Source organism: Neovison vison, chromosome 9 (genome assembly GCF_020171115.1).
Source record: "Neovison vison isolate M4711 chromosome 9, ASM_NN_V1, whole genome shotgun sequence".
Classification (NCBI taxonomy): Eukaryota; Metazoa; Chordata; class Mammalia; order Carnivora; family Mustelidae; genus Neogale; species Neogale vison.
This window is the reverse complement of record NC_058099.1, coordinates 13,377,964-13,390,041: the sequence shown is the minus strand read 5'-3', so window position 1 is coordinate 13,390,041 and position 12,078 is coordinate 13,377,964. Positions and strand designations below refer to the sequence as shown.

Below are 12,078 nucleotides of genomic sequence, written 5' to 3'. Positions count from 1 at the left end.
TTCCTACACGCAAATCTTGGGTTCCAGAGGGAGAGACTCACAGCTTTTGGACAAGCCAGCACACTCAGGCGGTTGTCGCAGACTGGTGAATTCCCATCCACTTCCCTGCAGCTGTCACCGGCTTCGTCTTCCCACCCTCATTCAGGCAGTCTGCGAGCCACCCTCTGTGTTTCTCCTGCTGCTGGTAGCACGCCTCTCCCTGCATCGGGACTTCTGCGGCAGCCCAGCCCAGGGCTCCCACACTGCACATTCCTTTACTTGCCCCGCAGTGGTGCTCACAGCTACTCATGTCCCTTCCATCCTTGGTCCTGTCACTTCAGTAAGTCTGCAGGAACGCCCCACCACCTGCTATGTGAAGTATTCACTTCCAGATCTGGTGATTCAAGTGTCTGGCCCTCGTCTAACCTTCAAATCTTACCTACCTCTCTGTTGCCAGGGATGCCTCTGCCCTGCAATCGGGTTGCTTTCTTCTTGTCCAATCCCTTTCACCTCTGACTCTGCTGTCTGTGTTCCTTTCCAGCAACCCGCTCATGTCTTCTCTACCACTCTCACTTCTACTCATTGTTCCAGGCCAAGTCCAAATCTTTCCTTTTCCTTGATGGGTCCTTTGGCCTCCCTAATCTTTTTTCTGGACTATGGGAGTTTATGGTCTGTATTGATAGTTATCAACCACAGTCTTGGCCCACTCTGATGTTTCACAGGTAATTCATTATAAAATAGTTAGACGTTAGAGTTCGTGAAAGGTTTATGATTTGTGTAGGCTATAAAGCATTCAAAGTTATCCCTATACATTCCTCTTCTTTACTTGTGTTCTGGTAAGGTTTTCATCTTCTAGGGCGGTTAGTAGGAGAAAAATTGCTGCAGTCTGCAGGGAAGGGCCATGGGTAATATACCTACTGTTAATAGGTGAACAGTTATTTCCCCACAAAAATTTTGTAGGGTTGTGACACAAACTGGGTAAGACCATGGATGCTTGTTGCCCTTGGGCATGTCATGTGTTACAAATGTCATTATGATCAAAAGCTTCTGCACAGCAAAGGAAACAGTCAAAAAAACAAAGAGGCAACTCACGGAATGGGAGAAGATATTTGCAAATGACAGTACAGACAAAAGGTTGATATCCAGGATCTATAATGAACTCCTCAAACTCAACCCACACGAAACAGACAAACACATCAAAAAATGGGCAGAAGATATGAACAGACACTTCTCCAATCAAGACATACAAATGGCTATCAGACACATGAAAAAATACTCATCATCATTAGCCCTCAGGGAGATTCAAATTAAAACCACATTGAGATATCACCTTACACCAGTTAGAATGGCCAAAATTAACAAAACAGGAAACAACATGTGTTGGAGAGGATGTGGAGAAAGGGGAACCCTCTTACACTGTTGGTGGGAATGCAAGTTGGTGCAGCCTCTTGGGAGAACAGTGTGGAGATTCCTCAAGAAATTAAAAATAGAGCTTCCCTATGACCCTGCAATTGCACTCCTGGGTATTTACCCCAAAGATACAGATGTCGTGAAAAGAAGGGCCATCTGTACCCCAATGTTTATAGCAGCAATGGCCACAGTCGCCAAACTATGGAAAGAACCAAGATGCCCTTCAACGGATGAATGGATAAGGAAGATGTGGTCCATATACACTATGGAGTATTATGCCTCCATCAGAAAGGATGAATACCCAACTTTTGTAGCAACATGGACGGGACTGGAAGAGATTATGCTGAGTGAAATAAGTCAAGCAGAGAGAGTCAATTATCATATGGTTTCACTTATTTGTGGAGCATAACAAATAGCATGGAGGACAAGGGGCGTTAGAGAGGAGTAGGGAATTTGGGTAAATTGGAAGGGGAGGTGAACCATGAGAGACTATGGACTCTGAAAAACAGTCTGAGGGGTTTGAAGTGGCGGGGGGGGGGTGGGAGGTTGGGGTACCAGGTGGTGGGTATTGTAGAGGGCATGGCTTGCATGGAGCACTGGGTGTGGTGAAAAAATAATGAATACTGTTTTTCTGAAAATAAATAAATCGGAAAATAAATAAATAAATAAATAAGAAAATTTTTTAAAATGTCATTATGTCATTTCTGGAAAAGGGTTGATAACTGCTGATCCTTATCTCAGGTTTAACATTATTTTTCACATGTGCTAGTATGTTACTAAACTAAAGTTTCTTAAGTGTAAGTGCCCAGATTGTAATTCTTTAAAATTGTACAAATAAAAAATCTCATATGTAATATTCAATAATAATCAATCAATTCATAGTGATTGTTTGATGCCCTATAAGAAAGAAGCCATGAAGGATATATTTAAAGGATTTAGTTCAAAATCAACTTGCTGCAAGTGAATTTTCATGAGTGCTTTACATTTATCTATTGTAGAGGTATAGACTTACAATGTTTTACTCACAGAAGATGTCAGGTAACGATTTATCCAACATTGAATGAGTTAGTGTGGTATTAGGGCAGGGTTATGGAACAACGTATCTTATCCTAAAGATGAGTTAAATTATTATTTAAATAAAAAAATACTCACTATGTACGTTAAGACAGTTTCTCTTTTGGCTGGCTTCAAGTCATCATTCAGTGAGTAAACTCTAACCTTTACTGTAAGAACAATTGATATCATCAAAACCTCTGCTAAACACAAGGGTATTTTGATTTTTTGCAATAATCATCCTTAAAAGAGAAGAGTATAATTTTAAAAAATCACAAAAATTGCATCACAAAAATTCATACTTAAAGGAAAGAAAAAGTTACTTTACAGACACATATGTTACTAAAGATTATTTTCCTTTGAAGACAATCCTCTTGGATTCCTTTAAAGAGCTACTTTTCCTAGTGAATTTAAAGTACAGTCTACTTTATCAAAATATATTTTCTTACAACTTTTTGGGAACACACATTAGGCCATTGTTTATTGAGAATTTCATAGTAGCAAAATAGTAATCTCTCCTTTATGGTTATATGAGAGTATCCTATATTGTCTTATATTAGAGTCATAGATTTTAATGGAAAATTAGACAGTTTGATTTTGACATTATACACTCTTGCACATACCAACAAGGCTCCCAAAGTATCCCTTATTGTTGCTAAAGGCAGCTTTAAATTGTATGGTTTTGTTAGATTCATTAAGCCAGATCCTATAATTATTAAATTGTTAAATGATTAACGGCAAGAACTCGAGAACAATTATTCTCTTCATTTGTTTCTGCCCATTAAAAGATTCCTGCCTTTTAGACAATTGCATCTGCTTAGAAGTAAACCCTTAGCTGCTTGAGACATGATATTCTAGTTCCTTCCAACATGACATATTATGATTTCTCTCATGTTCATTTACTGATACTCAGATCATTTCATGGCCAAAACTTTACTCACAAAATAAAACTGAACTGGAACCATAGGCCCTTTAAAGAGTCAGTATTATGTAAAGCTCTACATAAGAAGTCTTACATTAAAGCTCTCCAAAATTGGTTTCACTAAAACCATAAGGTCAAAGCAAAATGTTCAGTAAATACCGCCCCCCCCAACACACATACACTGTCTGCTGTTCCCTTTCTCCCTCCTTGTGTCCTTTCTCCTATATTCTTCTCTCATCTTGTGCCCTCCCTCTTATATTATGGACATACCCAGCTCATCCCTGAGCATCACTGGGATGCTGGCAGAGGCAGAATGTCAGAAAAAAGTAAGAGCTCATGCCCTGGAGTTCAAAACTTTGATTTCACTCCCACAACTACCACTTCCTAGCGGCCCTGGAGTAGGACACTTAATCCCTCTAAACCTTAGTTCTTTCATTTTAAAATAGAACTGTTAGAATCTGCTTTATAATATTATAAGAACTAAATGAGACAAAGCTTTTATATAGCCTGGCACATAATAACTACTCAATAAATGCTTATTTTTTTTAGTATTATTATTTCTATGTCTACTGTTTATCTGCTTTATAACCCAGTTTGTATTTAGATTAGAAAATTAATCTTGTCTTCATAGCAACAGTGTATCAGAGGCAAGATCAATATAATTCTTTAGTACCAAAAATATGTTTTAATTTAGTACCAAAAATATGTTGTTAGGTTTTTAAAAGATGTACTGATGTGTGTGCCTGGGTGGCTCAGTTGGTTAAGCGGCTGCCTTCAGCTCAGGTCATGATCCCGCGGTCCTGGGATCGAGTCCTGTATCAGGCTCCCACTTAGCAGGAAGCCTGCTTCTCCCTCTCCCACTCCACCTTCTTGTGTTCCCTCTCTCTCTTTCTCTCTGTCAAATAAATAAAATCTTTTAAAAAGAATGTATTGATGCCTTCTATGTGCAGGAACTATGCTGTACTTGAAGATATGGTGGTGAGACAAATCAGACATGGATATCTTCCAGTGGAGTGGAGGAGAGAGTGAACATATGACTACACAAGAGTATGTACAATTCGGGGTGGGAAGCACGACAAAGAGCACTGCCCGGCTTCCTGAGAACACAGAAGAGGGAGATCTGAAGTGGTCAGAGAGGTCAGAGAAGGCTGCCCTCTAAGGATGCCATGTAAGAGTTGCGTAGGTGTTAATCAGGCAAAGTGGGGATGGGGGTGGGGGTGGGGCTTGGGGGGAATGAATGTACCAGGCAGAGATATACAGACCTTCACATGAGGGGAGGAGGGGGAAGAGTCTGAGAATGCAAACAGAAAGAGGTCCGTTTGGCTGGTTTACACAGATGAGGGGGAGCATGGTGACTGAGAAAGCTGGAGAGGAAGGCATGACACAGGTTGCATGGAATCGAGGGATTTTGGTCAATAAAGTCCTTATCCTACAAAGCCTTGAAGATTTAAACCTTTATTCTAAAGATGCTTATACTAAAAATCCCTCCAGGATATTCAGATTAAATGTGTGGTTTAGGACATTAGAGCTATAAATAGGAAGATTTAATCAATTTCTAAGGGACAACTTTTTAAAATTCTTTTAAAAAAATTTTTATTAATTATTTTTATTAACATATAATATATTATTTGCCCCAGGGGTACAGGTCTGTGAATTGTCAGGCTTACACATTTCACAGCACTCACCATAGCACATACCCTCCCCGATGTCCATAACCCAGTCACTCTCTCCATACCACCCCCTCCACAGCAACCCTAGGTTTGTTTTGTGAGATTAAGTCTCTAACTAAGAGACCACTTTTAAGTAATTTTTTTCTTCTGTGTAAATAAGGGTTTGTGCTATTCCACAGATCAGATAGTAATGGAAAACACTTTCCTAGTGCTTACTCTGTTCTGGACGCTGTTTTAAGTGCTTTACTCATATGAATTCACCTACCTCTCACAACAATTCTGTGAGGTAAATTTTATTCTCTCTATTCTGCCCTTTCTCCCACTAACAAAGGAACCATGAATACAGAGCCATGTTCTATTAGAAATTTTCTTAGGTAGTTTCCCCTTAGAAAGTTAATATTCATCTATATCTGTGATTTAGTTTATTCTTTGCTGAAACATCTGATCCCCTAGAGTTGGGTTTATTTTTGGAATTTGAAGAATAGTTCCAAAGTCAAAGGAAGTTGTTTTTAATGAACCTGGTTCTATAATAAATTATTTTACCATTGCCAAAAGTATATCTGCAATTACATCTTACACTTGTTTAATAAATAAGATATAACACAACATTTCACCATTTTAAAAAGCTTTCCTCTTCGTGGAAATAACTGATGGGGCAGATAATATAATTATTGATTTTACAGTTTCCATATGAACTTAAAATTTATATTTAAGTTGAAATTACATATTTAGCAATCTCCATATAAATTTTAAATTAAAATGTATTTATAAGTGTAAAAGTCACTCGAGCAAGTTGGAAACCTGTTTACACTTAATTTCAAGTGTTAAAAGATCTCTACAATATGTCAATCGCCTGCTCTGCACCAGAGAAAGCATCATCTTATACCCTACCTGACTGTTCTGGAGTGTAAACAGGTTTGTCTGTATGAATGAAGAGATATCCATTCTCATCAGTTATTGGCACTTTTTTTGATCTTGAAAAATGCTTCGATACAACTTCCAAATACACATATGAAACTGGCTTTTGACCTCCAGACAAATGTTTGGGTTGTATCTGTAAAAGAAAAAAAATGATGGAATGGAGTATAATTTTCAGGTTATAAAACATGTTGATTTTCTAAATACCACTGTCATCTCATTAGAACACACACAAAAATGAGTTTATGTATTTAACCATTTAAAAAGTAGTAGAGACAGAATAGTGAATAAATTTTACCCAAACCCTGTCAGTGTCAAATATTATAGATAAAATTTAGCTTTAAGCAATTAAAAAATCTTTTGGTTTGCATGTTTCCTAGATTTTATATACATTTAGTAAAACTACTACTACAAAAGCTTCTTAACAAACTTTCGCTTGGCCAGCACTGGATTAGAATGTTGTCCACTCCCTCAGTTCAGCATCCTGACTGATGTTTGGGATATATTGTACTATATCTCCATCCCTCTGCTCCCACCTGTTGAGTTGCATGCTTTCCTGTTTGGTGTATGTAATCGTAGTTATCCACTTTACATTGCATGATATGCAAATATAATACATAAAGAGTAATAAAAGAAAGAAAAGTGTTTCTATGAAAACTCAGGCTTTAGGCACCTGGGATAAAAGTTAATCACTAAAATCAACTGCTATGGAATCAAACGTGAGCTCGCCGTCAAAGTTTGGAAGGCAGTAACAGCCCATAAAGATTCTGCTCTCAGACTGCCTTGCAAGTGTCTTTAAGTTCCTTCTCCACTTGAAAGGAACAGAAACTGTTAACAAAGATGGTTCGTTAAAGGTGTGACACGTAATAAATAAGATTTGACACTCCAACCAGGGGACCCAGGTTTAAAGAAAAGACCTTGGCATAACATCAAACAACTGGCAAACAAAGATACATTATAATGTTAGGATACAATTAAATGCTGAAGATATGTATCAAGTTTTATGATTCTCTACTTAATCTTTCAATTAACTATTTGAGTCCACACGTCTCATGAGAACTTTCTGTGATGATGAAAATATTTGATATCTATGTTGGTCCAGCATGGTACCTACCTCTTATTGTGACTCATAAACTGAATTTTTTTTATTTTAGATAAATTTGATTGATTTACATTTAAAGGTAATAGCCACACTAAATATCTTAGTGACATCAGGTAAGAGTGTCCACTGAGGGTGCCTGGGTGGCTCTGTCAGTTGAGTGGCTGCCTTGGGCTCAGGTCATGTCCTAGGGTCCTGGAATGGAGCCTTGCACTGGCCTCCCTGCTCAGTAGAGAGCCTGCTTCTCCCTCTCCCTCTGCCTGCTGTTCTGCGTACTTGTGCTCTGTCTCGCTGTCAAATAAATAAATAAAATCTTAAAAAATAAAAAAGAGTGTCCACTGAAATTAGTTGGGAAATTAATTTTAATTCTTAATAAATCTAGTAAAGGGAAGTATTTAAGAAATTCAAACATTTACAATCAAGAACATTACTAAAAATTCTTACATTTGGTTAGAATTTATCTAGATCAATGTTTCTCAAACTTGAGTAATATACAGACCTCTTTTAAAGGATAAAATGTTCTGAAGGACTCTCAGTGCTGACTTGTAATTATTTATAATATAATAAAAATTTATTTTTATTACAATGATACTTAAATATGTACAGCCTAAGACTAGGTATAATCTTATGCTTACAAGGTTTACATAATTATGAAATCAAAACAAATTTACAAAATAAATTCAAAGTACTAAATATCAATATAATTCTAATCTTAAACTGTTTTCAAACTTCAAATATCAAATTCTTTTTAAGGAGTTCACTTTAAAGAAACACTGGTCTAGGGTTGCCTGAGTGGCTCGGTTGGTTAAGTGCCTGCCTTCAGCTCAGGTCATGATCCCAGGGTCCTGGGACTGAGCCCTACGTCAGGCTTCCTGCTCTGTGGAGAGCCTGCTTCTCTCTCTCCTCCTCCCTCACCCTCTCCCTTGCCTGCTGCTCTGCCTACTTGTGCTCTTTATCTCTCTGTCAAGTAAATAGTAAAATATTTAAAAAATAATAAAAATAAAGAAATACTGGTCTAAATGAACATCAGAGCCCCTTTCAAGTCTAGTAGTCTTTGATTTTCTGGTTTTTTTATTTTTGAATTTTTATCAGACTTTAAAACAATATTTTGAGTATAAAAGTAATTTTTAGTTAGAATTTTAAATAAGAAATGAGTTGCAAGCTCTTCTCTAACCAAGGTACACTATAGTATCAAAATAAAAGGAAAAGTTATTTGATCCATATTGTTCTTTATATTAACTACAGGTTGTCAATGAGAGCTATTCAGTTTAGTAATCAGTAATTTCATTAGTTTTGGAAGCTATAATTGACAAATACCAGATAGCAGCCTTGGGTTTTTGTAGGCAATGCATTACAGATCAAGATTCATATTCATATTTTTCTATTTCTTTGTAATGATAGTTTTCATAGTAAACATGCATTTTCAATTTATTTCCAAATATTTTTACATTGGTGCAATTTTATTTTCTAATACAAACTTCATAATTTACATGTATTGCTAAAAAAGCAGACACAAAAAAACTTTCCGTTTCATCCATATCATCACTGGTGACTGACATCACTTAGTATTCACATAGTGGTAAGTGATATAAATGGCCAAATCTCTATGTTATCAACATTCAAACTTAGTACACATTTTACTGAGAATATTCTGTTTAAAGAAAATGAAGAATAAATACATACTGTTAAGCTTGCAGAGTTCTGGAATTTATTTTCTGAGGATAAAGTAACATGGCCTGAAGAGTAACTAAATTTTTTATCAGGATAACTTTTAATAGAGATTGTTGCATCAAATTCTTCGGTATATCCATAAACTTGAATTACAATATTTTCAGATGCTCCAACACGAAACATTTTTGGTGCCGAAATGACATACCTGTTGAAATAGGAAAAGAGTAGGACCCATATCTTGAGGGGATTTATTCTGTTATATTTCTAATTTTTTCATCTCACTTGAGAGACTCAAATAGGCATATTTTCTCAACTTAAAAGTGATAATTTTTAAAAATCAAAATTTCTCAGTGATCCATGATAATCTCGGCATGGTTTCCCAGAAGTAGTAGCTTAGAATTAAGACTTGAGAAATAGAACTGGAGATTCAGTTAACATTTAGAAATAATAACACCTTCCCTGAGCTACTGCAGCAGAGAAAGACTTTAAATGCTGTTGTCTGGAACATGTAAATAGAGTCAGTATTTTTACAAAGTAGGTATGTATGCTTTTATATATGATTTGTACTCAATAAATGTTAAGATTCATTAATTTCACTAAATTAGTTAAAAGGAAGTAATTTTAGAAGAATTGTGTTACACCATGAGTGGATAAAGAAAAGGATATAGTAAGGGTGAGCTGGGAGAAGGCATTTAGAAACAGAAAGAGAGATGGAGGTCTTTGAAAATAGTAACAATCATATAACAATAATGATACTATTAAGTGAATAGTTCCCAGAGGAGAGGCTGCATTAGTGCTCTATATATACTCTCTTAATTTTACAACAGGCCAATAGTGTAGATACTAATATTATTCCTATTTTGCAAGTGAAAAGAGGATAATTTGACCAAGGTCACATCACTTACAAGTTAATGAGGCAGAACTTTATATTCAGGTCTTTCAGTAGTTAAAAGTGTATAATTGAGGTCAAGGTTACAAGCTATGTTCACAACCACAGGCTATTACTTCCAGTTTTATTTTTCATGTGGTTTATACAAGAATAGTAATGAATCTATACAAGTTTTTAAAGTAACATTTTTAAATGTGTGTATTTTCATTGTTTTTAAAAAGAAAACTGAAAAATACAAACTAGGCTATTAATTAAATATCATGAAATTTTCTTATTTGAATAGTGAGAGCTACATGTGCTAATATAGAGGAAGAGAGAAGTGTGCTTCAAACCAAAAGGTCATAGATACTAATTCAAGTGACAGAACAGGCCTGGAGGCCACCTGCTATTCCACCTTGCAGAACTGTCAACATTAGGACATTTAAAAAGTCAGCAAGTCTTTAGTAACAATGAAATTAGCTTGAAAACAATTCCATCCTTTTAAAACATCTGGCAGTCTCCTACATGACAACTAATTTAGAACCACTTATAGACAAATTATAAAAGAGGTGAAAGATTCTCCAGAGTTCCAGCCATCATCTGAATTCCTCATACACTTATGGAACAGCAGAAAATGAGAAAAGTTAAGCTCTGGTGGTAATAAGGTACATTTCCTGAAATCTTACCCTGTGCTAGGCGCTGTTTGAAGGAATATCTATATACATATTTTCACTGTGTTGTTACAACCATTCTGTCACTCTTTGAGAAAGGTCTTATTATTACTCTCATTTCACAGATGAAGAAAAGTGATAATTTACTTGCCCAAGGTCAAGCAATTAAGTTATAGAATTAGGAACTGAACCCAAGCAACCTTTTTCCTGAATTAACAATTTCAATTGCTATACTAAACTGGATTTAGCAAGAGTTTTGTAATCTGAAAAATCTAGGGGGCGGGGAAGCTATTTCAGTTTCAGCATTCTGAGAAGTTTTATCTTTTCCAGTTTAATATTGTTTTAATTTTGAATTGTCTATGTGGTGGTGGCAGTGACAAAACATAAAATATTCAGTATTTAGAAGTACCTGAAAGATGGCTTTGGAATCACCCTTCATACAGATTTTGGTCCTTACTAGTTTATCAGTACCACAATCACATTAAAAAAATCATACTGAAAAAATATATCACACTTTTCTCATTTTATTTCAACAGTTTAAGAAGATCAGGCTACTGAGCTTGCAAGGAGGCAACCATATCATTTTGGCCTCTCCTTAGAATGTTCTTTCCCCAGATATTTACATAGTTTGCTCCCCCCTCATTCCCTTCAAGCTCTGTTTGAGGGTCACCTCCTTAAAGAAACCTTTCCTTCCTACATTTTTGGGTAATGTTGCATTATTTCCTTATCCTCGGATTCTCCTTGACTTTTTTCTTCCTTGCATAATAACCACCTGACTTTATTTATTCCTTCATTATTGGTTCATTCATCCATCCATGATTTGCTTCTCCCACTAGAATGCAAGCTTTATACCATCTACTATATACCAATGCCTATCACATGGTAGGTGCTCAATAAATTGTTGTTGAATCAATCAGTTAATCAAATTAATTAAACTGGTTGCTGTGCCACAAATGGTACACTCTCACTTTTTCAAAGAGATGAGAAGAGATGCTCATTAAAGGCCAGTACAGTGTAGTGGAAAGAATTCAGAATCAGGGGACCCAGGTCCTAATCCTAGTTCTACCACTGATTTGAACCCACTAATCTCAATATTTCTTGAACTTCTGCCACTTGTCTTTTAAAAAGGGATATACAAGAACTACTTGGGAGATGGGATGATTGTGGCCATGTGAAAAAATCAGATTGGGGTAGGAGAGTGTTATAAATTTATGATAGCCTGGGTATACATTTATATTTTACATATTTGTGTATATATATTTATGACAAAATGAAAAAAAAATTGAATCGGTATGAAAGAGACCTTAATAAAAGCCTTGCTTTTGTCTCCTTCCAGCAGCATGATCTTTGCATGTCACTTTCCCCCTGTCTGGATTTATCTTTATTTGTGAAATGAGTAGATTCAATTAGATACTCTCCAGTTCCTTCTCAGTACTAAAATGTTATTTCTAGATACAAAATAAATATTTTTAAGGCATACCTTAAAATGCACAATATTTCAATAATAACACTAAAATTTGTGAAGAACTCACAAATTTAGAAATAATTACAACCTTTTTTTCAAATCACAATATTAGAATGGAACCCCAAATAACACTTGCCTTACTATATATAGTAATTGGAACACACAAGAAAACTATGTACCAAATACAAATAATCAATCAATGGCAAGAAGTTTTATCATCTTGAGTTCATTTTGTGCTTTTTAGAAGAGGAAGTCAAACAATCACTTATGTAAACTTTTATAAATAACAGTCCCATAAAGCTGACGTATTATTAGCCATTCATCACATCAAGATGCTTCCATGACATTCTCA

At 35.8% G+C, this 12,078-nt stretch overlaps 1 protein-coding gene across 1 annotated transcript in view; it reads right to left on the bottom strand.

Moving 5' to 3' along the window:
* Positions 1 to 12,078, bottom strand: part of C5 (complement C5) — an 85,649-nt gene that overhangs the window by 73,248 nt on the left and 323 nt on the right. Inside the window, exons 2-4 of the mRNA XM_044265014.1 lie at positions 8,735 to 8,927; positions 5,926 to 6,088; positions 2,542 to 2,612 (exon numbers count right to left, since the gene is read on the bottom strand). Of these exons, the coding sequence (XP_044120949.1) occupies positions 2,542 to 2,612; positions 5,926 to 6,088; positions 8,735 to 8,927 (427 nt within the window). The remainder of the gene's footprint in view (positions 1 to 2,541; positions 2,613 to 5,925; positions 6,089 to 8,734; positions 8,928 to 12,078) is intronic.